A 23,385-nucleotide genomic window follows, 5' to 3' on the forward strand; every position below is an offset into this window, starting at 1 on the left:
TCAGGTTGTATTGCCATTTTTATTGCACTTTTGTAAGCTGATGCTGTACAGTAGCTGTGCAGGAAAAAGTTTTTCCTCGAGTGACAAATGACCATTGCAGGACTAGGACACAGTCTTCCAAAATTATTTGAATAAAGTCACAATTAGTTTACTTTATATCAAAATAAAATCCAAAAAAAATAAAGTTTAACAGTTTCATCAAAAAAGCTACAAGTATGACAAATATCTAAATGGTTACATGAGGGCATTAAGGTGAGGATGACAGAATAACTATATCAAAATGCAGATTTTCTTCAGGTTTTCTACAGTCTAGTATATACAAACATTAACATTACATGTTTTTCTTTCTTACATGCAAGACTTTTCATTTTCTTATAAGTTCATCAATATTTTATGAATAAATCTAAACATCTGGTGCTCTTTTTTTCCCCAAAATCTATCTGTATCTTGCAGTACGAGGAGACACTAACAGGAGTGAGTAAACAGTCTTCCCCCTCAGTGGCTGTCATGGCAACGTCATAATGCATAATTTAACCCACATATTTCCACTTTGTCATTACCAAACACACTCTCACACACAGACACACTCGTCACTGATATGATAGCTTCTCTAAAACTTTAAACCAGACCCCTGATACAGTACGACACACTGACACATCAAATAAAACGCACAGAATAATTAGGAGGAAGGTCATTCCTGTGGATCCTGTACACAGAGTCAGTAGGAAGCAAAACTTTAAGACCTCTTTGGTCTTAGACATCTGCAGTTCTGAGAGTGCTAACTCTTCCCCATCTTGGCAATCAGCTCATCACAGATCTTTGTCAACTCCTCGATCTCCTTGTTCTGTAAAACAGTTAAAAATCACATTTTATGCACATGTGTATACACATATGTTTTCATCGTTTTGAAAAATCCCACAGCTGACCTTTTGCTCCAAAGTGCGCTCCAAGGAGTCCACCTTCATCTGCTCCTTCCTCAGACTGGCCTGGTAGGCAGCCTGCTCCTGCTTGGCCTTGACTCGTACCTGTGCGATCTCTGAGTTGGCCCTGGAGACAAAACATCCATTAGGTCACCCTGTGCTACTCAAGGATACAAAGTCTAAAGAAAGACGAAGGTCAGTCCGGCAAAGCTAAAGCAGAATTTATCTTTGATGAATCTAAAAAGAAGATGAACCAATAAATTAAAAGCCTAGAATTCCTTGAAGGAATGCATTTTTCCTGCTGAGTTTTAAACTAAAATGATTTTATGTTGAGAAATGAAGGAGTTGTAGATGTTTTGGTCAAACTTTAAAAATAACGTTAGGTACAACCTCATGCAAGACTGAAGTACGCCATAAATGACTCTCAGCTACTACCACATCAAATTTTAGCTCAATATTTGTAAAATTAAGCGAGTGGTTGATGGGATACTTTGGTAACAAACAGCCACACAAACACACAAATACAGACATGAGCAAAAAGGGTGAAAGGCAGGCGATAAAAAGTGCATTACTTTGACCTCTTTTCAGACTTATTCCAGATAAACACTAACTTCATGTGTAAAAAGTTCAGTGTTTTGTGCTAAACTATGGAAAAACAGAATATAAGGAGAGTAAGTCTAACTCACTTGTCTAGTTTCTCCTCTGCGTGGATCTTCAAGGCTTGATACCGCTGCTCCTCTTTTCGGACCCTCGACAGATACTCCTGAGCGCACTTCTTCAACACTTCCTCATTCTACGGTGGGTGAGAAATATTTCAAACTGCCTGCCATGAGCAAACTTTCGGCTGCACAAGCCAGGGATTTGTTTGTTACCTTGCGGAAGCCCTCCAGCACATCTTTCATCTTCTCGTAACGACGGAAGAGGTCCGCCAGAGACTTCTCCACCGAGTTGAGGTCAGCCAGCGCCTGGTCCTTCTCCAGGATGAGCTGCTGGATGGTGTGATGCGACAGAGACTTCTCTTTCTGGTCGTCCTCTGGCAGACACACACAAACATTTTGTAAATCACTGCTCTGTTTACTAGAAGCTCCTGCTGTAAAAGAATTTGAACATCTACGTGAGCGTACATGAACATCCACTAAACTTTGGCTTTTACTTCGACAAATCAAAATGGATTAGTAGGTTATAATGGTCTAATAATATTCTCTACTAAACAATGTGATCTTTTTGATTGCATGCAAACACAAATGTTGAATAATGAGGAAATTGAAGGCCTGGCATTCCTTTAAAGAATGCATATCGCCCACCGCCTTTCATGACAGAGATTTACACCTTATACCTCGTATAAAATGTTAAGAGAAATCTCTTGTGATAATGTGAGATCTCACAAGATGATGCACTCAGAATGTGTTGAGGATGACTCTCAGCTATTTTCTTTACACTAAAATTAGCTCAATATACTGGATGTAAAAGTGACAGAGTAAGAGTCATTCTTGTGCTGGATAAGGCTGATTAGCTGTGGTGGTCAGGGGTTTGACTCTACAGGTTAATAAGTTGTAGAAGTATATCCAATTTGCACTTTTTGAAAGTTTCATTAAAATCCATCCTGTGGATCATGAGATATTTTGGGAACGGCACAGACAAACATACACACGCACACAGGCAGAAACATTAATTATAAAAAGTTAAATGTTATAGAGACAGAACTGGCAGGTGACTCCAACCTTTTCTTGACTTCTTATTAATTAACTTACACAAGACGATCTGCTTGCTTAAGTCACTAAAGCAGCTTGTGTGGTTTTAGCAACCACCTTTAGTCAAAGGTAAAGAGCTGATGGTCGAGAGCAGATTTCAGTGTCTTTGCATCGAAGTGAATAATACTGGCATGTGAGTAAAATGTGAAAAGATTCAGTCCAAAAACGATGTCTAAGCCTGCAGGATGAAATGCAACAAAAACGGACAAACAGAAGTTACTGAACAAGATGACAGAAAAGGAGAGCATCCGCTCCCCTCTCGGATGGACGGATGAAGAGATGTGAGCTGACACAAACAAGTGAAGTACGATTCCGTGTTACTCACCTGGCATGCCTGTCAGGGTTATCAAATAGAAAGGAGCAACGATGGGAGCAGAACAGAAAAGAAGGGAGCGTGTTAAGTCAAGCTGGGAGGGTCAAGACATGTGAGAAAGCCGAGTGTTAGAGAGAGACTGCTGCCTTTTGTGACGGTGCTTTGATGAGTGCGCACAAACCAGATCTTCAGGAACGTCCCGAGGTGGCAGAGTGGATGTAGGTGAGAGCAGCAGTAATGCAGAGTAAAGCCGTAGTGACATTTAATGAGCCCAAACAGGAGTGTTTCACCCTCTGCTTTTAAAAATCGGGTCAGTCAAAGAAACGCAAATACACAAAAAGCTAGCTTTGCAAAGGAAAATAAATGTGCAACAATTTGAAAAAAGTGGCAATGAATAAAAACCCATCTGAAGTGCAAAATAAGGTGACAGAATTTAGGGAGCAAAATTTGCTTTATATTAAATTATTGTGCAGAAAAAACACAATGACTGGTTCTTGTAAGGAAAGAAAAATGTAAGACTGAACTCACCTATCATTTGAGCAATGGTCTTCTCATATTCAGCAACAATTCTCCTATAGATGAGAAATAATATATTATTCTTTATGTCAAAGATGATTTTTAAATGACTTATCTTAGGCATCACAAACATGTTTCTTTAGCAGCAAACATACAACTTACTATATGCTACGTGTCTAATAAAAAATGACTACAGGGAGAGAATTTGTCAGATAAGTGAGGATCCTAAATGCCTGCCAAACCTGGACATTATGTGGCACCTTAGTTCTACCACAAATGATTAACAAAGTGTTCAGCTTTAAAAATATTTCATTTATCAGTGATTGTGAACTTTAGAGTGAATTATACTGTGATTTAATTAGTGATACTTGTCCAAACTTTAGTCTCTGGGCTCTTTTCTTTACGTGTGATTGATCCCTGTGTGGCTTTGCTGGGTTCAAACAGGTTGCAGAAGGTAAGAGGATTGATTGGCTTCGACTTCCTCTTAGTCTCTCAGCCCCTCCTTATCCAATCAGTTAAAGAAGGTAAGCTCCGTCTTATCCATGCTAAATGAACCAGCTGCACTCACACCCACCACCTGCTGACACATAATAAGTTTCTCTGCTTGGGTTAGGGTTTGTTGCACATCGTCTGTTGATGAATTTAGAAAATACCAGCAAGGAATCATGAAGGTATCTGCCACTTGGTGTTTAGCTGTTAGCAGTCCAGGTATGTGCTGTAGGTCAATATCATTGATTATTATCACACCAAAATGTAGCTCTATATCTCCTAGAAGGAGTTTTAGCCTTTTTGTATTAGTTGCAGCAGCCATTTTGAATTTTACCCAAAGAATTTAGTGAACTTAGCACCAGGAGTGTAGATGAAGTCATCTGTAAAAATGACTGAGTTATAGACATTTTTGTGTTTGCCAAGTTAGCTGTGGTGGCCATTTTGAATTGGGGCAACCCAAAAAACTAATCCGTCATAAATGAACCTCCAATTATCACACTGTGAGAGCTTCAATCATTTCTGCCCAGTAGTTCAAGAGATATTTTAAAGAGTGTAAAAGATGTGAAGCATTCTCTATGCAACTCTTTGGGGGTTTTTGGGGATTGTTTGTGGCAAATTATATTGCCATGATAAATAAAAATAGTAGCATATATCTCACAGCCAAGCTGCTTGTTTTGATGTATATTTTGAGTCTTAAATTCCTTTCTATGCTTTTCTAATCTTAGTCCCCAATAACACATTTTGTCATTAAGTATTTTAACTGCATAAAGCACATGAGTGAAATCTGTCCCCCATGCTGATACTCTGACTCATCTGGACATCTTTGATTCGCTCTCAGTTTTGCAGCCTTTGACAGTTTAAGTGAGATAAACCCGCTGAGATGTTAAAAGGAGATCATTTGTGGAGAATCCTGGCACACTTTCAATTAACAGAAACACTGCTATGTATTATATCCACGCTGTAATGGGACCCGACTGCAATAAAAGTGATATTCTCTTCTGACCTCATCTCCACCACTTCCTGTCGACTTTCTTCATACTTCCTTTGCCACTCCAGCACTTCTTTCTCCTTTGTTACAATCTACAAAGGGTAACAAAGTTGTTAAAACTAGCTGAAGATGTAAAGCTAAACTATAACTACAACATTTGTGACACAGAAGTAAAAGGAAGAACCTCTTCTCGTGCAATGTCCAGTGACTGGTCCAGATCTCGAGGCAGGTGAGGACTCTCCCCTTCAATGTAGCTGCTGGTGGTGGTGGTCCTGGCGTACAGTGAGCTCTTCGGCACGTTCTCCACTGAAGACGACATGTCTCTGCGCTGCTTCCAGGAACCAGTGGAGAGGAGAAAAAGGAACGAAAACATGACCAGTTACAAATCAGAGTTACAGATGGAGCGTCCCCCATCTTCGGGCTCATGCGCACATTCTCAACAGGGTTCCTGAAACCAAATCTCAAGGCAGCATGGGACCGTAAAAAAAAAAAAAAACTGTACCACACAGCAAAACCAGCACATAAATGAGGCAAGCTGGTGATGTTTCTGAAGACCACCACATGATTGGATGAAACAGTCTTCATTGCCACAGTATAAGCCACGTAATTGGCTGATGCTGGCCCCAGCTGAGCGATCATGATCACCTGCTGCTTGCTGTAGCTCGAGTGACTTGGTCCAAGCAAGACAAAGGAAAAAAGGGCAGCAGATAATAAACAGGACATGGAAGACAGGGAAGTGGACCAGGCAGCAAGGGCATTGTTATTAGTTTTGGGTTATGGGATGTTCCATCACTGTAAACTGGTCTTACTTTATAGTTTTAGAACTTTATAGTTTAGGAGAATTATGTCAAGTCCTTGTACAATTACAAAATCTGTGATGTGATGTGAACCCGAGGTATATTAAAATACATTCATTAATTTGTGAGGCCAAGTAGCTTCTGATAGTACTAACGGCTCAGTTGCTTGAGGGAAATGTGCTTTTAAAATGCTAAAACCAATCCTTATTCTAGTACCGTGTTTTGTCCCCTAAAAGATTGCTCTAAGAAGGATTTAGTCGTCCTTGAAAGAGCTGGATTACAGGAGGATTTAATGATAATTCGTAGGCTTGCAAAGATCAAGGAGACAGATCTGCAAATAAAAATCTGAAAGAAATCAAATATTTTGTCTGGCTCAAGCATTAGTATGAAAACACTTGCTAAGCTAAGAAGGATGACGTTGAAGGGACTAAAAGAAACTTGTACTTAGATAAAATCTTTTGTACAAGAAACTCAACTTCTAGATTACTAATTACAGTACAAATAACCTCCAAATACTACATGAAACAGTACTACAAACGCAAGAAAACAGTTAAGACTTGTTGAAAAGCAAAGCAGCCTAAGAAACATAAAAATAACTTGCTTTGCTTTGTTTTATGAGGAAAAAAATTAAAATAATATTTTTTTTAATCTCAGAAATGCAGACAAGATCAAATTTAAATGTAAATATAATGATTATTTGTGTTCAGGGAAACTCCACAAAACTCACTAATTAGGTTTAATGTAAATTTATAAGTGGTGCTACAATTGAAGACAAGTTCAAGCCAAGAGTTTAACACAATGTGCAAAACACAGCTTAGTTTTAAAAAGAGATACTAGGTATATAAGCAAAAAAGGGACAAATTCACAGTTAAAAAGACAAAATTACACTCTGTGGGTGTAGCACTTGTACCTGGAATCTGCAGTGCTGTCTGTATTTGGATGATGATTCTAGATTTCATTGTTAGGAGGTGGAAATCCTGACTTTTAGCTTTAACTGGACATTATTCCCATCCAAGCTGAGTAAATATTTAAGAGTTAACACGCTATCACCTAATACAAGCACAAAACTGGAGGGTATTACGATCGAAGGAACTGTTTTCTTCTGTTTTAACCAATGTGGATGTGAAATTTAAAAACGTATAGTGAAACTGGGTGAGTCAAAACAATGAGGAACAATTAAAAAAATGTGTTTAAACATGTGGACTGAACTATAGCTAAAACTGCACTACAGGTAGATAAGAACAGACCACAGGGGTACGGTGATAGTCTTACTTGGAGTACAGGTGAACCATTGATATTCCACCGCCGTGTGATGTGTTTCTTTAGTCGAGACTGTAAAATGTTCAGGACAACAACATGACACACAGAAGGACAGAGGACCGGAAAACGCTTGCCCTAATTCTTTGGGAGAAGTTTCCACGAAAACCTCGTGTTTCTGAGATTTCTGGCTCTAAAATGCCACCGAAACTGATTGTTCATCTAGCTTTTACAATAATATTATTGTGTTTAGTTTTCCTTTTTACTTTAGTGCTGTTAGTTTAGAAAAAAGAAAAGTCAGAAAACTATAATGTGACTGGGGATTTGTGGCAATAACTGAAACAGCTCATATCAATAAGAGGGTTACTCCTCAGCTGGTAATTTAGCTCTACTGTGTGACATCCCCAGTCACATTTACAGCCACAGGCAACATGCATAACAGAAGTAAGGTTCTCAGAAGGCACAAAATAATCAGTTTTTTGAATCAACCCGGCGCTTGTTGCTTTTCAGGGTGGGAGCTGATTGCATTAAGCCATGTTAGAGATATCATGTTTGGGAACACAAAGTACCAGGTTTGTGGGAGTTGTGATACAGCCAACATGTTGAAAAGGCCATGGGTTCACAGCTGCTGAAGTGCTGAGGGGACTGAGCCACAAGCTGAGCCACACTCGTGCACACACTTCAGTCTGCAGCTGCACACACATCCATCACTTCTCCTTAATGACTCATTCAAGAAGCCTATTTTCTCTTGCAAACACACACACTTGATTCAGCAGGTGCAGGCTGACTCAGGGCAGTACCTGGGGGGTTACAGTGGAGAGGGAGGGGCACTGAGAGATGCTTTGGGCTACTTGCAGAGCCTCTAGTCTCAGGGCAGCAAGCACCAACTCCTCCTTGGCCGCACATGAGGCCAAATTTCAAAGGTAGGAGAGGAGGGTTGAGGCCCAAAGTTGAGAGAGAACAAAGGGAAACATACAGAAACTTGATTTGAGTGCACACACTTGCTGCTGTCTACATTTTACCCACCATTAAGCTATTTCTTGCAGCAAGCCAAAAACTGCAACCAAGAACAAAGGAAACATGGGGGGAACAAAAATGAAAAGGCAGGATGGAATAAGGTGAAATAAACGGAAATGCTGTGCACACAAAAACACACACACATTTACAGATCACGACCACAAATAGACCCCCCAAGAGCAAGGAGCTTGGAGGGTTTTATCACGGTGGGGCATGTGTGGTCTGTCAACACACCTGTAGTTTCTGGGCGAATGCAGTTGGGTTGGTCTCAGCCAGGTCGGGCTCCAGGTACTGCAGGGGGTCGTCACACTCAGACAGCCTGTCTAACAGGGACAAGGCCTGGGCTGGAGCGGGGCCCTCGACGGGGCCCTGGGGAGAGGGCTACAGGGGCACCAGGAGGAGCGGGGAGGGGAGGGCAGGGGATAGCATGGCAAAGCAAGCGCTGAGTGTTTGAGTGGCAGAGCTGGGAGCCGATTCACTAAACTCAAACTGGAAAAAGAGCGTGACGTTCCGGCTATTTATAATGAGTGACGAGGTCTAACTGAGAGTCACTGTGAGCGACAGCGAGTCATGGCCTAGGATAAAGCATTTGCATTGTGACTAAACGACAGCGTGGCGTCAAATGTTAAATAAAAAGTGGCAGATTTACAACACATGATGGTGACATAAATGAAACCTTTTCTTGCAGCAAATTGAGTCAAAGTGGTTAGAAAGACATTGGTCTCACCTGCTCATCCCTCTCTGTGCTCTGTGTTCGGCTGAGTGCCTCGCTCTCTCTCTTCCTGCCCTTATCTCCAGCAGAACCCTCGGGCCCAGGCCGCGAGCTCAACACTGGCGTCTTCATACCCGCCGATATCTGAGCCTCCATCTCCTCAAAACTCCTGCACAGCGTGAGAGGGACAGTATGAATGCATATCGCCCACCGCCTTTCACAGCAGAGTTTTAGACTAAGATCATCTTATGTTGAGAAATGGAGGAGTTGTAGTCGTTTAGGTCAAATAACAATATGCACAATTTCACACTCAGAATATGTGTTACAAATGACTCTCAGCTACTACCACATCAAATTTTAACTCAACAGCTGTAAAATCGACTGAGTTACAGCCATCTTGGATTGGATTAATCAGGATTTCTTTTCATCAACATCATAATCTGCAAAGAAACACAAATATACAACACTATGAAATTATAAATTAGGGATGTTTGGAAAGTTTTACCCAGTGCAGGGGGAGCTGGGCTCAGATCCATGTGCACATGTATTTTTGGTTAAACTGTCCGACACTGAGTCCAAATTCAGGTACAAAGATGGCTTCTTCATAGACAGCGGCTGTAAAAAAACACACGAGAACATAAATCAATGATACAAACAGAGGGCAAACGCACAAACTCAATCAAAGTCTACAAATATTGGCTAGTGCTTACAGGGGATGAAGAGCCAATCTTCTCCATGTACTCGATTTCATAGTCTTGTACTAAGGCAGAGAAACAGTAAGTATTAGATGCAGAATATATAAAGACTGAGAAACACATGGAGCAGGTCTGAGTTCTGGTCTGATGGGATCAGAGGCTGAGGCAGGGCTGTCTGCGCTCCGTTTCATCTCCGACCCAGATGGGTTGAGCCAGACAGCCTCTGGTAGAGCAGAGAGCAGCGGAGAACTGGGCCAACAAGCTTAGCTGACTGTCACAAGAAAAATCAATAGCCCTGCTGTGTGAATAGATAGTAAAGACACAAGTGGGTGTACATGAGCATTTATACAAACGCGGGCTTTGAATTTTCCTAAATGCTACCTGACGATGGTGTGCTTTGATGTGGTATGAACACAGGTGGCAAAAAGTGAACAAAGAGTCAGACAGTGAGGCCTCACCCGGGGCCTCCAGAGGGAGATTGTTCTCGTTGACAAAAGACGTGAGATCGGAGGGCTGAGGGAAGTCTTGCTGGTCGGCATTCAAATCCGAGTCCATGTCGTGCCGCGTTGCCCACTTGTGATTGGTAGAGGAGGCCAACTTCTCCTCATCTGTGGCGTGATCATCCTGCGTGCTGAGAGGGTCGTCTGGATCCTGCAGGAAATAAAAGAAAAAGAAAAAGTGACAAAGGGAGACAGCTTAAAGTCAAACGGAGGAGGGAGAAATGGAGAAAGACACATCTGAAACAGAGAAAACGCCAACATGAAGTTAGATACTCACCTGGCATGTGTCAGATAATGCTGATTTCTTTGGTGACCTCTTCACTCTGAAAGTATTACTGAAAAAAAAAATCATTTATGAGGCTACAGAATAACAACGACGCTTCAATGAATAACATTAGATCCAGCGTTCACTTTGATAATACATTATTTCCTAGCTGGGAATCCCAGTTTCTACATAAATCCACGACATACGTAAACACAAAGAAGCAGAATTAACAGAAGTGAAACAATACATTTCAATATGGGAGTCGATTAACAGAACAGTGATGTTTTTGTGACAAAAGTTGAACTTACCATGAAGAAGGAAAAGATTTACACAATTTAATCATCTTATTCCTAAATATATCAACAAATTCAGATCCTAGAAGGAAATATATCTAAGTGGAGCTGTTTGTGACGTTATTGCTGCAAATAATTGTTACTGAGTGTTTTTTACTTTTTGAAATCAAGCACTTAGAGCCACATATTTATAGCTTTCAGAATATTTACAGCAGCTTACAGAAGAAATGATCCCTTTGGACCGTCTGTAAGTCTATGATGTTTGTAAATTACACCTGAATTAATCTGAAAGCAATGTAAAATGATAAAAACAAAAACTATCACATAAAAATGAAAAGTATTTAACAAATGCAAGCAATGAACACATGAGGGCGCACATGAGCCTTTTTGTTTCACTCTTTCAGTCTGATGCAAAAGTGTGTCTGTAAGAAGAAAAGTCAGCTTTTTAATCATCTGATTTCACTTTCTAGGAATTCTTTTCGAGTTGCTTTACAATGGAAAGCTGTGGTTAAAAAAATACAACTAGGTACAATTCATGCCAGATTAAATGTTCTGATTTTTTAAACCAGACCTGCTTCAGTCTTATTTGTCATAACAAACAGACCATAAGACTACTCCCCACTGTCTGTTTTTTTTTTCTTGTTTATATGATTTGATCTGTGTGTAAAATGCTTTTGAGTGACCCTCCTTGTGGCATTTTATTTTTACATGACTTGACTTATTAACACAAATATACATGTGCCAAGTTGGGCAAACCTTAATCAACAGCATGTTATTCATATAAACATATATATGTTATTTACTTCTTTTGTTATATTAGAGCTTTTTATACTGGTTCCCACAAAATCACAATGCATAATCCCAATAAAATAATTATTATTATTAGGGTTTGATGTATCAGGATGTAATTAAAAGATATTATATCATATGAGACCCTGATAAGGTTGTACAGAAGTGACTTACTTCAAGTTATTGTTGTTAAGATGGTTTTAAAAATGTTTTTAAATCATTAAATGTGGTTAGATTTTGTACACAACAACTACTTTTTGATTGAGCTTTCAGTAAAAACAATCCTGACATGTAAAACATCATGTGTTGTTTGTCCGATGTGCTAAAAACTGCGATATAAACTGTGACGTCCTTTCAGAAGCACATATTTGAGGACAGAATTTGAAACAGAACTGAACAGACAGAAGCTCAAATTTAAATAGCCTGAACTCAAAGTTTAGATGCATTTATCTGACTGTGAGTCTGAGGGGTTAAGATGTCTGTTAATGGGGGGAGAATGAAGAGGACAATATGCTGCTTTTATAAGAGTTACATTGAATTAAGGGTCAAACGGGGGGAAGTCTGCGTTGTCCCTGTACTTACAACATACAACAAAGAGAGGACACACCCCTGGTCTTCCTGTGATATATGAGAATACACAAACACAGGTGACAGAGAGACAAACAGAGGACACAGGCTGGCAAACCACAAACAAACATCTGTTATTCTCACAGGGAGCGGAGCTGTTTCTATTAATGCATGACTCGCTGGAATATAACATGAACTTACGACTTTATGGGCGTTTTCTTCTTCTTGGCAGGCTTGTTCTGGTTTTGGTCCTCCAGCTCCCCAATGTTGTCGTTGTCATTTTCATTATCGTAGTCATTGGTTGGTATTTCAAAGGAGGCTGAGGCGTTAGGAGGGGAACTGGCCATTTGGATGGAGGATTTGAAAGGGTCTATGGAGTCGTCAAAGCTGTTGGGGTCAAACTTATACGACGGTCTGGACAATTTGGGAGAATTGGAGACATTTTTCTTTGAAGTAAATGGGTTGAAATTTGGATCCTCCCACTTGTCCAGTTCAAAGTTGTAGGACGCTTTAGGAACAGAGATTTCATCCTCGTTGCTTGTGTGAGTCGCAGGAGGGTTGTTGTTGTCCAGCTGCTCCGCCGGTGCTGGAGTTGCCTTTTTCAGCTCCAGCTTGGTTTTCCTCAGCGGCATCTTGCCACTCGGTTTTTTGCCCACTTTTTTAGGTGGAGGAGAGGCCTGCTGTGATGCCTCACAGCTTTCCTCAGAGTAGTCGAACTCCAGTCTTACTGACTGACGCTTGGGTAAAATGGGTTGCTCCTCAGGATTGTTGCTCAGTGCATCGCATGGAGCTGGGGGAGTAAAACGATGTGGTTCCACAGCACGGACAGGTGGACTTCCTGGAGGGCTAGAAATAGGACCACAAACTGGACTTTTACGATCCAGAACAGGGGAATTGGCAATTTTACTACCTCCAGTCTTGAAGGGGTTGATGTTTTCAAAATTGTCTGGGTCCCATTTGTAGGAGGCACAAGGAAGAATAGGAGAGTCTTCTTTGTCCGTTAGAATAGCTGGCTGAGGGATTTCCTCCTGGCACAAAGGTAAGGTAGGGAAACCATCGCTCTCTTGGCAAGTCTGATTGGTTTCCTCTGCTAAAGGAGAAGGAGGAGGAGGTGGAGTTTCAACACGACTCTTTCTGTTTTTTTGGAGAGTCCCTCCAGGGCTCGGAGTCGCAGAGCCTTCCTCTGTTTCCTCCTGAGCCTGGAGGGGGCTGGCAGTACGAGGCTTCGCCCGTTTCTTGATTTCCGGGGTGCTGCTGGACGAGGCTGGCTTCGGGCTCTCAGGGTTGGAGTTCTGTCTAAGGAGGGGCTTCTTCTTTAAAGACCCAGGGCGGACTTTCTTTGGCCTGTGAAGTGTCCCCGGGGCACTCTCGGTGCCTACGCTGAAGGACTCAGAATGTGGACGGAAACCTGCGGACGCTGATCCATCAAGCAGAGCAGAACTATCGAGTTCGCCTCCCTGAAGGCTGAGAGATCGGGTCAGGGACTGACCTGCTGGCTCGACGGCAAAAAAGTCTATATTATATGCTCCACTGGCAGCAATGGGCTTGTTCTCATCAAAAACAGTGGATGGAGAATGGCAGAGTGGATTGGATGTGGAATCAGATGGAACATCACTCACTAAACTGTTTGCACCTGCAAAAACAAACAAAAACAAAACAGAACTTTATTTTTAAAATTCTAGTTCTAAATCTAATAAGACTAAGTGACAAACGTTCAATTGCATTTAATTAGATTGTTAAAATTATTTAGACACCTGTGTTTGCTTGTGCACATGTTTGTTTGTCTGTCTGTTAGCAAAATATCTCATAAACCACTGAACTGATTATAATGAAATCTTCAGAAAGTAACTATTAGACGTATGACTACAGCTGAATACATTTTTGGAGTCAACTCAATTAAAAATGGCTGCCACAGTTATTCAACCCTAGCAAAACACAAAATGCTGCAACTCTGTCATTTTTACAAATACAGAGTTAAAACTTGAGATCACCCAGTTTCTTTGTTTAAAGCTTTAGTCTGCAAGGCAGTGGGCAATATGCATTCATTCAAGAAATGCTACTTTTAAATTAAAAGGCGAGCATTGAAGGAATGCATCATCTCTGCTGCCTTCCATGCTCGAGTTTTAGACAAAAGTCACTTTATGCTGAGAAAAGGCAGTTGTGGCCATTTTTGGTCAGACCTTATAAAAAACATTATGTAATATTGTGATATCTTGCATGATCTGTTAGTGCTTTGAATAGATGTTGTGCATGATTCTTAGCTGCTTCCACACCTAATTTTAGCTCAGTATTTGTGAAATTTACTGAGGTACGGCCATTTCTGTTTAGGCTAAGGTCGATTAGCTGTGGCAGCCATCTTGCTTAGGGTTAACTCTAAAAGTTAATGAGTTGTAGATGTAGATTCAATGATTGCTTTCTGAGCGTTTCATTGAAATACATCCAGTGGTTTAAAAGATATTTTGCTAACAGACAAACGGGGAAGACTCCAACAGTTATATCAAGATTTTAAGCAAAGATTTTGCAAATTGTGTTGTACCAGAAGTGTGCAGTTGAAAATGACTCTCAGCTACTACCACACTAGAGTTAAGCTCAATACCTGATTGAATGATGGGCATTTTTGTGTTTTCAAATGTCAACTGGCTGTGGTGGCCATCTTGAATAGGGTTGAGTCCAAAGGGTAATCAATTGTAGATGTACATCTAATAATTACTGTCTCAGAGTTTCATTAAAATCTACACAGTCATTCAGAAGATAGTATGCTAATAACACAAACACACACAAATTGTATTTTATCTATATTAAGTGAACTATTTAAAATAAAGTGAACCAAAAATCTAACTGATTTTACCTGAACTGAACATAACTGAGCTGAAAATAATTCAACTATACTGAATTTAAGGCTTCAGATTTGTAAAACTGAGGGGAAAAAAAAAGTGAAATACAACTTTCGTCCACTAGATGGCGGTACAATACTTGCTCTACAGCAGAAGCACTTGAATCTCAGACATATCAGAATAAATTTCCTTCTGTACCTTTGTCATCAGATTTCAGTTCCTCTACGTGGGGCTCAGTTGGAGAAGCAGCTTTCACTGGAGTCGTAGATTCTGGAGTTTCAAAAGCACCATCAGAGTCTGAGCTCCTAAAAACACAAGAAAACACAGAAGAGAAAAGGCTGCTGTGAATCAGACTGAAAGGATCATTAAAGCCTTTAGAGACCAAACCAGGAAGGTGATGTTAGGGTGAGCAGCATCACGTCACAAAGGAAATGTTTGTTTTCCAAGCGAGCAGTTCTGGTATCGATCCTTAGGGAATTACACGGTGCAGATAAGTCATAGTAGAGCCATAAAGGCTCGCTTTTTGTCGCAATAGAAAGAACAATTGTGATTTCAGGATTGGTAAAAACAGCTTGGCACGATTGGCAAACGTGCTTCTGTTGCTTATTTCCAGTGGACTTTATTGTCAGAAATAAAAATGATGAATCTGCAGTCAGGTGACAGATAACAGCCTGCCTGAGGCACAGTACCTCATCACAACACACACATTTACACACACACAGAACCACCTCAGGGTCTAAAAATATTAGGATATAAAATAGATGTATATCAGAACAAACCCTGAATACTGAGCTCCGTGCGCTCCTGTTCAATGTATCATTAGATGGTTTGCAGTCTGAGCGTCCCGTCCGGCCTCACCTCTGTCTGACTCGTTCCCCGGCAGCCCTGATCATGTTGTCATGACGAGAACCCCAGGAGAGGCGCTGCAGGAGCCCCAGAGCTGGATCAGAGCCTGGGCTGTCCCCGTCTTCTCCTGCCCCTCCCAGCAGCGTGTCCCAGCCCCAGCGAGCCCACTGCAGTGGAGACAGAGCCTGCCACGCACTCACTGCCATGGCTACCGGTGGGCCGAACCCCTCCGTGCACAAACGCTTCTGGCTGACAACCAGGCAGGTGCAACACAGCCTCTTCCAATGAGGATACTTAAATCTGCAGATTCAATGTTTCCTTCAGCATCCAGCCCTCTTTGTTTCCAGCCTTTTAATTTCCCTTCTCTTTGTCTTCATTAGCCATCAGCCCGTCTTCTCTTCACCTCAGTAGGAAATGTCTCCCAATCTAAATTAGATTGTCTGCAGAAGCCCACCTCCTGCAAAGCTCTCTTTTCTGTCTCCCTCTCTCCACTTTCTCCCCTCCCACTCTCGCGTTTTTTAACCATTTTGCTGTATCCACCCAGAAAAGGTCCACTGCCCACCAGAACCAACACTTTCTGTTATAAAGATCATTCTCATGGTTCGGCTCATTACTGTTACACACACGGATACCATTAGCAGACAATCTCTGCCTGAATTATGACTAAATTCAGCAAACATGACTTCTCTAACAGCAAAGATGTCGAACATGTTGGTTTTACTGTGAAGCCTGCTGTTAATCCACAGAGATTAGCCTTTTAGGATCATTTATCAAAAAAACAAGCATGTATGAAATAAAAGCTTCATTTAAAAGTCACTGTGTGGCTATTTGTACAGGACAAACAAACATCTAATTGTTTGATATGTTTATTTCATCTGTAGCTATTTTGATTTGGATGGAGTTTTAGCTGTTTCTTTTTTTTCTTAACTCTTTAACATGAGGGTCTATGTGGATCAGGCCCTAGAAACCAGAATTATCTGATCACTTAAAGGTATTAAAGCTGCCAGATTTAAAAATGGGACGCACTTCCACAGTGTAATAAGAAAAAGTCAAACAGGTTCAAACAAAACAGAAAGGTTTCGATGTTTTAAAATAACACTCGTCAGCAAATTCAGCTATTAGAGTTTTGACTGCCTCTCATTAACAGCTGAGAATGTAAACAAAAAAAAGTAAATAAAACAGATGGGAAATTAGGAGTAAACGCAGAAGAGAACATTTTTCATCCGATGGCAAACTCTGCGTTTCTATGGCAACTGATGGACTGGGGGTCGTTCTCGCCATATGTCCCACTACGATGGCTGAATGCCCAACAATCCAACAAGAAACTAACTGAGCCTTGCCTGTCCGACACAATCCAGACAACTGTTTTATAAACTGAAGGTAAACCAAGTAATAATGCATATTTCTCTAACACTCACTCAAAGATGCTGCAACAGCATTAACAATAAAATATCTGCTAAAATCATTTTGTTTATGCTACATTACTCCTCCAATAGAACAATAGTTTTGTTCATATTTATTCAAATGGCTCAGTGTAAACCTGAGATTATAACTATGGGAATAAGCTAAAAGGTAATCTTTTAAGGGTGCCTTTAGTGATAATGTAATTTCCACAGAAGACATATGGTTGAACAGTCAGGGTACGGAGGCTAGAAGAAACAAAGAGAGCAGCATAAACAGCCGTCTCTGATAGGCTGAGACAACTGCCTGGAGACAGAGCCTCCGCAGCGCGAGGCAGAGAGAGGTAGTGCATGTCACACCGCCAGACAAGTCTCTGCCTTCGGCCAAATTTAACTCAGCCTGTTTGAACAGCTTTCGGCGCTCGAGGACACCAACATGCAACCCCAAGTTTCCTTCAAAGAGGAATTTTTAAGATTTCTCTGCACTTATCAGCAGCTGTTAGATTAGTCTCAGAGGATTTGATGACCCACAGTCGCTCCATCGACCCAATACTGTCAGTCCTGTAAACCCTCTCTGTCTGGACACAGACGGTCATTTATCTCCTTTCATTCCACTTCTCTTCCACCTTAAAATCCCCAGCTTATCCTCACCTTCTGCTCCGTCTCCACGGCTCACCATCTCTTTGTCTCCCCCAACAGCTTTCCTCTCAGCTATTTACGTGCTTTCAGCATCACATTTTTTTAGATTTGCTGTCAGTACTTAAGGAGGCAAATAAACAGGGATAAAACAGCAGCTTTTGTTAAGATTAAAAGGAATCTTAATTAATTATAAGCCTAGGCAATGATTAATCAACAGTCTTTTAGAATAATAAAAATAAAACAAACCAAATATTTTGCCTTACTACTTATTTTGCATTTCATATGTGTCTGAATGTGAGTGTTTTATCACATACACTGTATTCTGAACACACACAAAAAAAAAACACCAAAGTAAAATTTAAATATGTGGTGTAGCTTTTACAGTAAATAAAGAGGCCTCTAGAGGGAGCTCCAGTGCTTTCATCCCAATGAATGAATGTCTGGTAAATATAAAACATTACATCATAACAGTAAACTACAGCAATCCTTTTTGCAAACTTTACACACTGGTTTGATGTAGTCTGCAGGAGGCAGCTCACAGAGGGTGTATAACTGCATGAAAGCATGTAAACAAATGAAATAAATGCTAGAAACCGCAGAGTAAAACCCTAAAGCTGATCCCTCGGCAACATCTATAGATCATAAAAACAGAACCGGACTGAAAACTGCTGCTGATGTTTCAATGTTTCTCTCTCATTTTCATTCCAGCTGATGCTGATTTGATCACCAAGCGCTCTCCTCTGAAGTCTGACATCTTTCTTTGGTCCATTTGGTCTCAAAACAAAGAAGACAATAAGACCAAAGAGTGTCAGACAAAGATAATCTCCAAGTCAATCTAATCTGACTGCAAGCAGATGGCACATTAAGGGACATCAAATAAGTAAAACCAGCAAGACGGAGGAGCAGAGTGGGGGCTGATGGATTCTTTCAGATTACTAATGGAAATACAAAAGCAATACTTGGATAACATATAATCAAAAGAAACTCAACAGAAATTCTCCTGTTGTGCAAATTTGAGTTTTAAGGGTTTGAATACTTTATAAAGTATTAGTTTCTTTTTGTCAGTGATACAAAAACCTGCAAAAAAGCTTACAAAGGGGAGATTTTTATAGTGGTAACCAGCCTGTTTGGTCATTTATAGAGATTTAACAGCTACTTATTACAAAGTATGAAATCAAACTTGAACTTTATCAAATGGTTCAGTTTAAAAGAGTTTACTCCCGTAGTTTTCCAGATAGAATGAATGCGATTCTGAAATGCATGTCCGCGCTCACTGTAAACAAAGCATTCAGCTGAATCTGTGAAAACCACGTGGAAACACGAGTCACCTGACTGACCTACATTAGGCTGGCGTAGTCTGTGTAGGTAAACAAATAATCAGACAAGAATACCACCTCAGAGAAGATCTTTAGGTGGAAATATAATATTACTGTTGGTAAACAAACATATGTGGAAGTTGGCATCTGGTCACAAATTCTGCTTCCAGGTTCAATATGAGGAAATAATGTGCAGAATTTGTTTTTTTTCTTTGTGAATTTCTTTTTTTGTGACCTTGCAATGACTACCATTTAAATAAAAACATATGACTGCTACACGATAAAACATTTATTTTTTTTACTCCATTTTCCCCCCGTCCCTCTCGAGATGAGCTACGCTCTTGCTCCATCTCTCTCATCCACTGATGAGCTCTCCACCCCCACACACAACGTGTTCTATTTCAGCACAGTCACCAGGTTCAGCTCCCAGCGCGCCGGTCGCGTCCTCCTTCTCACAGAACAAAACATCGCCCCGCCAGCCTGCATCCTGGCTCCTCTGAAGCACTAACATGGCTCATCCATACATGCTGTACAGTGCTGGTGGAAGGAAACTGACGTGCATGTGGCTGTGCACGTGCTCAGATTTACATCACAAAGGCAACAACAATGGTGACGTGTTGGTTCGGCTGCTGTGTTACAGTCCTGACTGGTTTTATTCCAGAAGGAGAAGCAAACGAAAACCGTCCCATGATATCCAACAGATTTAGAATGAAAACCAATTTTCTTTTCTTTTTTTAATTCAAGCTGAAATTACTGAGCGGATCATTTGAAACTCACATGTGTTCTTGAGAGGGACAGGGGGTCTGTCCTTGCTCCATGGACTCGTTGGCTCCCATCATCAACTGGCTCTACCACCCCTGCCCCCCCTGCCTGCTCCTGCTCTCCAGCCACCATCCACCTGCAACCCCCGAAGCCCTCTCCTTTTTCTGACTCACAGAGTAGCCTCCTGAGCGCCGGCTGAGCTCACTGTGCTGTGCTGCACTGCAGAGGATGAGCTGCTCGCATCAGGAGCAAAACACCAGGATGATTAAGAGCTCTTCACTTTATGCACAGCATCCTCAGCCCTCTGCCCCTCAACACACCGAGAGCCTTCCTGCTTCTCATCTGGTGGTAAAATAATCCAGGTGGGATTGAATCTCCAGCAGCAGAACGCAAGGGAGGAAATAATCCAAAGCAAAAGGAATAAAATCTTGCTTTCTTGTTGTCTTGCATGTGTGTCTGAGGTGCCTCTTTTCTGTTTGGCTTCTGAAATCGCTGAGCTGTGTTGCCGCTCTCTCTGCCTCCTCCCCCCTCTTTTCCTTCACTTTCTCTCCTGACATCAGACTCCTGCGCCTTTAAAAAGACAGCTTCTTCCCTCTGTCTGCTACTGTGACTACACAGGGGAGCCAAACAATGGTAGACCCCTAAAACCACCCTGACTAACAGGCACATTCTCTTTTCACCCCGTCAGTCCACGTTTTCCTCTATCCCACAGTACATGTGCACAGTAAACTGCTTTTTTCTCATCAGAAACATCCTTTTTAATCCTCTGTCTTATATAAGAAAAAAACAATCAATTTTTTGCCTCCTTTTTTTACACAATGGAACCTTCCACCAATCAGCTTAGCCAACCACAGAGATGTCTGAGGTAAACAATAGACTATGAAACTACTGCATGCTTTCCAACTCTGACCATATTCCACTTTATTTTTTTTAGGCAATGAGCAACAGGAGAGTAGAATGCAAAAAACATGAAAGATTAAAGGCTTAGCAGTTCTTGAAGAAATGCATCACTTGCTGCATTTCCTGAAAGAGTTTTAGACCAAGATTAGCTCATGTTGAGAAATAATAGAAGCTTGAAAATAACATTTTGCTCAATCTCATGCAATATCTGGCATGATCTGTTAGCGCTTGGAACGTGTTGTAAATGACTGTCAGCTAGTACCACACACACAAAAACCATCTGGTATTAAAATATGTGTTTCATAGTTTAAGTGTAGGACATTTGTGTCTGTTTCTTTGTTGAATCCTTTGGCTGCAGGTTGGCTTGCTGATCTTATTTACTGAAACCTAGAGGAGTCAAGTCACGGCTTGTTCAGTCATCTGTGTGTGACAGACGCAAAGAGTGGGTCCTATGGGATGGAAATAAGAGCTGTTGCAACACATTTCCCATTGATTTAAAGAGCAATGGAAGAGAGAGGGGCTTGGAAATATGAGAAGAACAAATCTATTGTACCCTCATGGGAAAGTGAGGAAATGAGGACTCTTTACAAAAACTTCAGTCTGCAGAAGCATAAAGTCGCTGCGTTAAGGTTTCAGGTGTCGTATTTTAGTCTGTGAGGACAAAAAAGACAAAAAAAAAAATCTCCAGTTTCTCTGCACAACCTGGAACACTAAACCAGGTGTTTATGTTCAAGCCAAACGGCACATCTGGGAAAAGGGATAGTTTAAACGTGAGCATGAAAACTATTAACTGTAAATCCACTAAGAACATTGATGCGGTTCTGGTATTAATCTAGTCTTGGATTGGCTCACGACCTGAGGCAGCCAGTAAAACTGCAGCTCCAGTCAGCACTCAGAGCTCAGACCCAGCTAAAGAACAAGTATTGATTGCTGCTGCCAGTTAGACACCCCCCCAACAGAGGTTCACGTATGTAGGACACAGACACATTTACAATATTTGTTCCAAAAGGTTAATAATTCACTGAATGACTGTTAAAAATCATCTTCTTCTAGCTGCAGATTTAACTGTGAGGCAATGCATCTCAGCTTGAGGTGCAGAAAAAGAACAAATAAAAAATTTAACAAACTCAGGCAGTGACAGCTTTTTTTCTGAAAGATTCATAACTGCACTTTGAATCCACATGCATGCATGTTATTCAAGGGATTTGCCTCTAACCAAAATGTTAAGGTACAAAACAATTATTTTCTTTTAAGGGAATTAATTGAAACTTGAATGAATTACTAATTACTAATAAGAACTGAGGAGAGCAGCTGCTGGAGGTTTTAGAGGGAATGTTGTCCCATTCTGTTCTGATGGAGGATTCTAGCAGTCCTGGGTCTTTGCTGGATTTCTTTTGCTGGATGGAAGCAGGTGTTGTTCTTAATCCTGTATATACTTTTTCTGCATTAACAATGCCTTTCCAGATGTGTAAGACGCCCATCTTAGAGGCACTAAGGTACTTCTATAACATCAGAGAGGCAGGGTTTGCTAACAGGCTGGATGGTTTGGACCCATCTGACCTCAGAACAGTTCTCCTCTTTGGTCCAGAGAAGACGGCAGCGTTTCTAGATGGTGTTCACATCTGGCTTCTTCTTTGCCTGATAGAGCTTTAAGCAGGATCTGAGGATGGCACGGTGAACTCTCTTTACAGACGATGATCTGTGGAAGTGTTCATGAGCAGAACAGAACCAGAACCTGATCACCAACATCCAGCCTTGACCTTTGACCTCAGAGATTTCTCCAGATCTTTCAAATCTTTCGATGTTAATATGAGCTGTAGATGAAGGGATATTCAAAGTCATCTCAACTGTCCATTAGGGAACATTATTTTAAAATTGTTCCACTATTTTTAGACAGGTTTTTCCAGACTAGTGAACCTCTGCTCATCTTTACTTCTGACAGATTCAGCTTCTCTAAAATTGCTCTTTTTATCTCCAGTCCTCCTACTGACCTGCTGCCAATAAACATAATTAGTTGCTAAATGCTCCTCCAGCTGTTTCCTATTAGAACCACTTACTTTTACAGCTGTTTGTCACCCATTCCAACTTTTTTTTATAAGTGTCGCCTGCCATAGATTCAAAATTACCTTCTTTTTTTTTTTTAAAAACGTACAATTTCTTAATTTTAATATTTGACTTTTCGTCCATTAGGAATACATTATTGGTTTATGAGATTGCATTTTGTTTTCAATTTACATTACATTTTACACAATCTCCCAACTTTTTTTGACTTGGCGGTTGTACTAGAAATGTGATTATATTTCTAAAAGTCAGAAATAAACATGCACTGAAAAGTGCTGCTGCAGTAGTTTTATAAAACATCCCTTCTTCTGACACAGTTTACCAAAGTGGGGCACTAACTCCAAATTTAGAGGGCAGAGCTGTTGGTGTGTAAAATCGCTCAGAGCGTTGTGAGATGGAAACACTCGGATGCATTCATGTGTGTTATCAAACCACAGCTCGGCAAGTCGGCAGCTTTTCAAAGAAAGTTTTTTTTAGGGAATCCTGATTTAGATGATGACCGCAGATGGTTGACCTGCTCCTCTGATCCACAGGATCAAGAGCTGCACAAAATCTTTTTTTTTTTAAACCAAGAAAAGCTGCTCCCTTTCATAACCAGTCAGTAATGGGATACAATTCCTCATTCTACAATTACAGTAAATTTTCTGGAACTCCTCATCAGTATATCACAAAATTATTATCTTAATCATTTGTGTTGCAAAATACACACAAAATAATGGTGAGAACTTATTTGTCCCAAAGGAAAAAAGGAATGTTTT

General features: G+C 40.8%; 1 protein-coding gene across 12 annotated transcripts in view; it reads right to left on the reverse strand.

Moving 5' to 3' along the window:
• tacc2 (transforming, acidic coiled-coil containing protein 2) overlaps positions 1-23,385 on the reverse strand; it is a 51,333-nt gene continuing 27,948 nt past the window's right edge. For 4 of the 12 annotated variants that reach the window (XM_017412923.3, XM_017412911.3, XM_037973661.1 and 1 more), the window contains 17 exons: positions 14,902-15,008; positions 12,071-13,502; positions 10,233-10,290; positions 9,914-10,106; positions 9,471-9,520; positions 9,266-9,375; positions 8,776-8,929; positions 8,283-8,429; positions 7,832-7,924; positions 5,162-5,305; positions 4,993-5,069; positions 3,513-3,556; positions 2,997-3,005; positions 1,793-1,953; positions 1,607-1,713; positions 927-1,047; positions 1-844 (listed from right to left, as the gene is read on the reverse strand). In XM_017412923.3, the coding sequence (XP_017268412.1) occupies positions 779-844; positions 927-1,047; positions 1,607-1,713; positions 1,793-1,953; positions 2,997-3,005; positions 3,513-3,556; positions 4,993-5,069; positions 5,162-5,305; positions 7,832-7,924; positions 8,283-8,429; positions 8,776-8,929; positions 9,266-9,375; positions 9,471-9,520; positions 9,914-10,106; positions 10,233-10,290; positions 12,071-13,502; positions 14,902-15,008 (3,073 nt within the window). In that variant the 3' untranslated portion in view covers positions 1-778. Of the gene's footprint in view, positions 845-926; positions 1,048-1,606; positions 1,714-1,792; positions 1,954-2,996; positions 3,006-3,512; positions 3,557-4,992; positions 5,070-5,161; positions 5,306-7,046; positions 7,107-7,831; positions 7,925-8,282; positions 8,430-8,775; positions 8,930-9,265; positions 9,376-9,470; positions 9,521-9,913; positions 10,107-10,232; positions 10,291-12,070; positions 13,503-14,901; positions 15,009-23,385 lie in introns of all 12 variants that reach the window. The other 8 variants (XM_017412914.3, XM_025005205.2, XM_017412921.3 and 5 more) reach the window with 8 other exon arrangements.

The sequence above is a fragment of the Kryptolebias marmoratus genome, linkage group LG22 (assembly GCF_001649575.2).
Source record: "Kryptolebias marmoratus isolate JLee-2015 linkage group LG22, ASM164957v2, whole genome shotgun sequence".
Taxonomy (NCBI): Eukaryota; Metazoa; Chordata; class Actinopteri; order Cyprinodontiformes; family Rivulidae; genus Kryptolebias; species Kryptolebias marmoratus.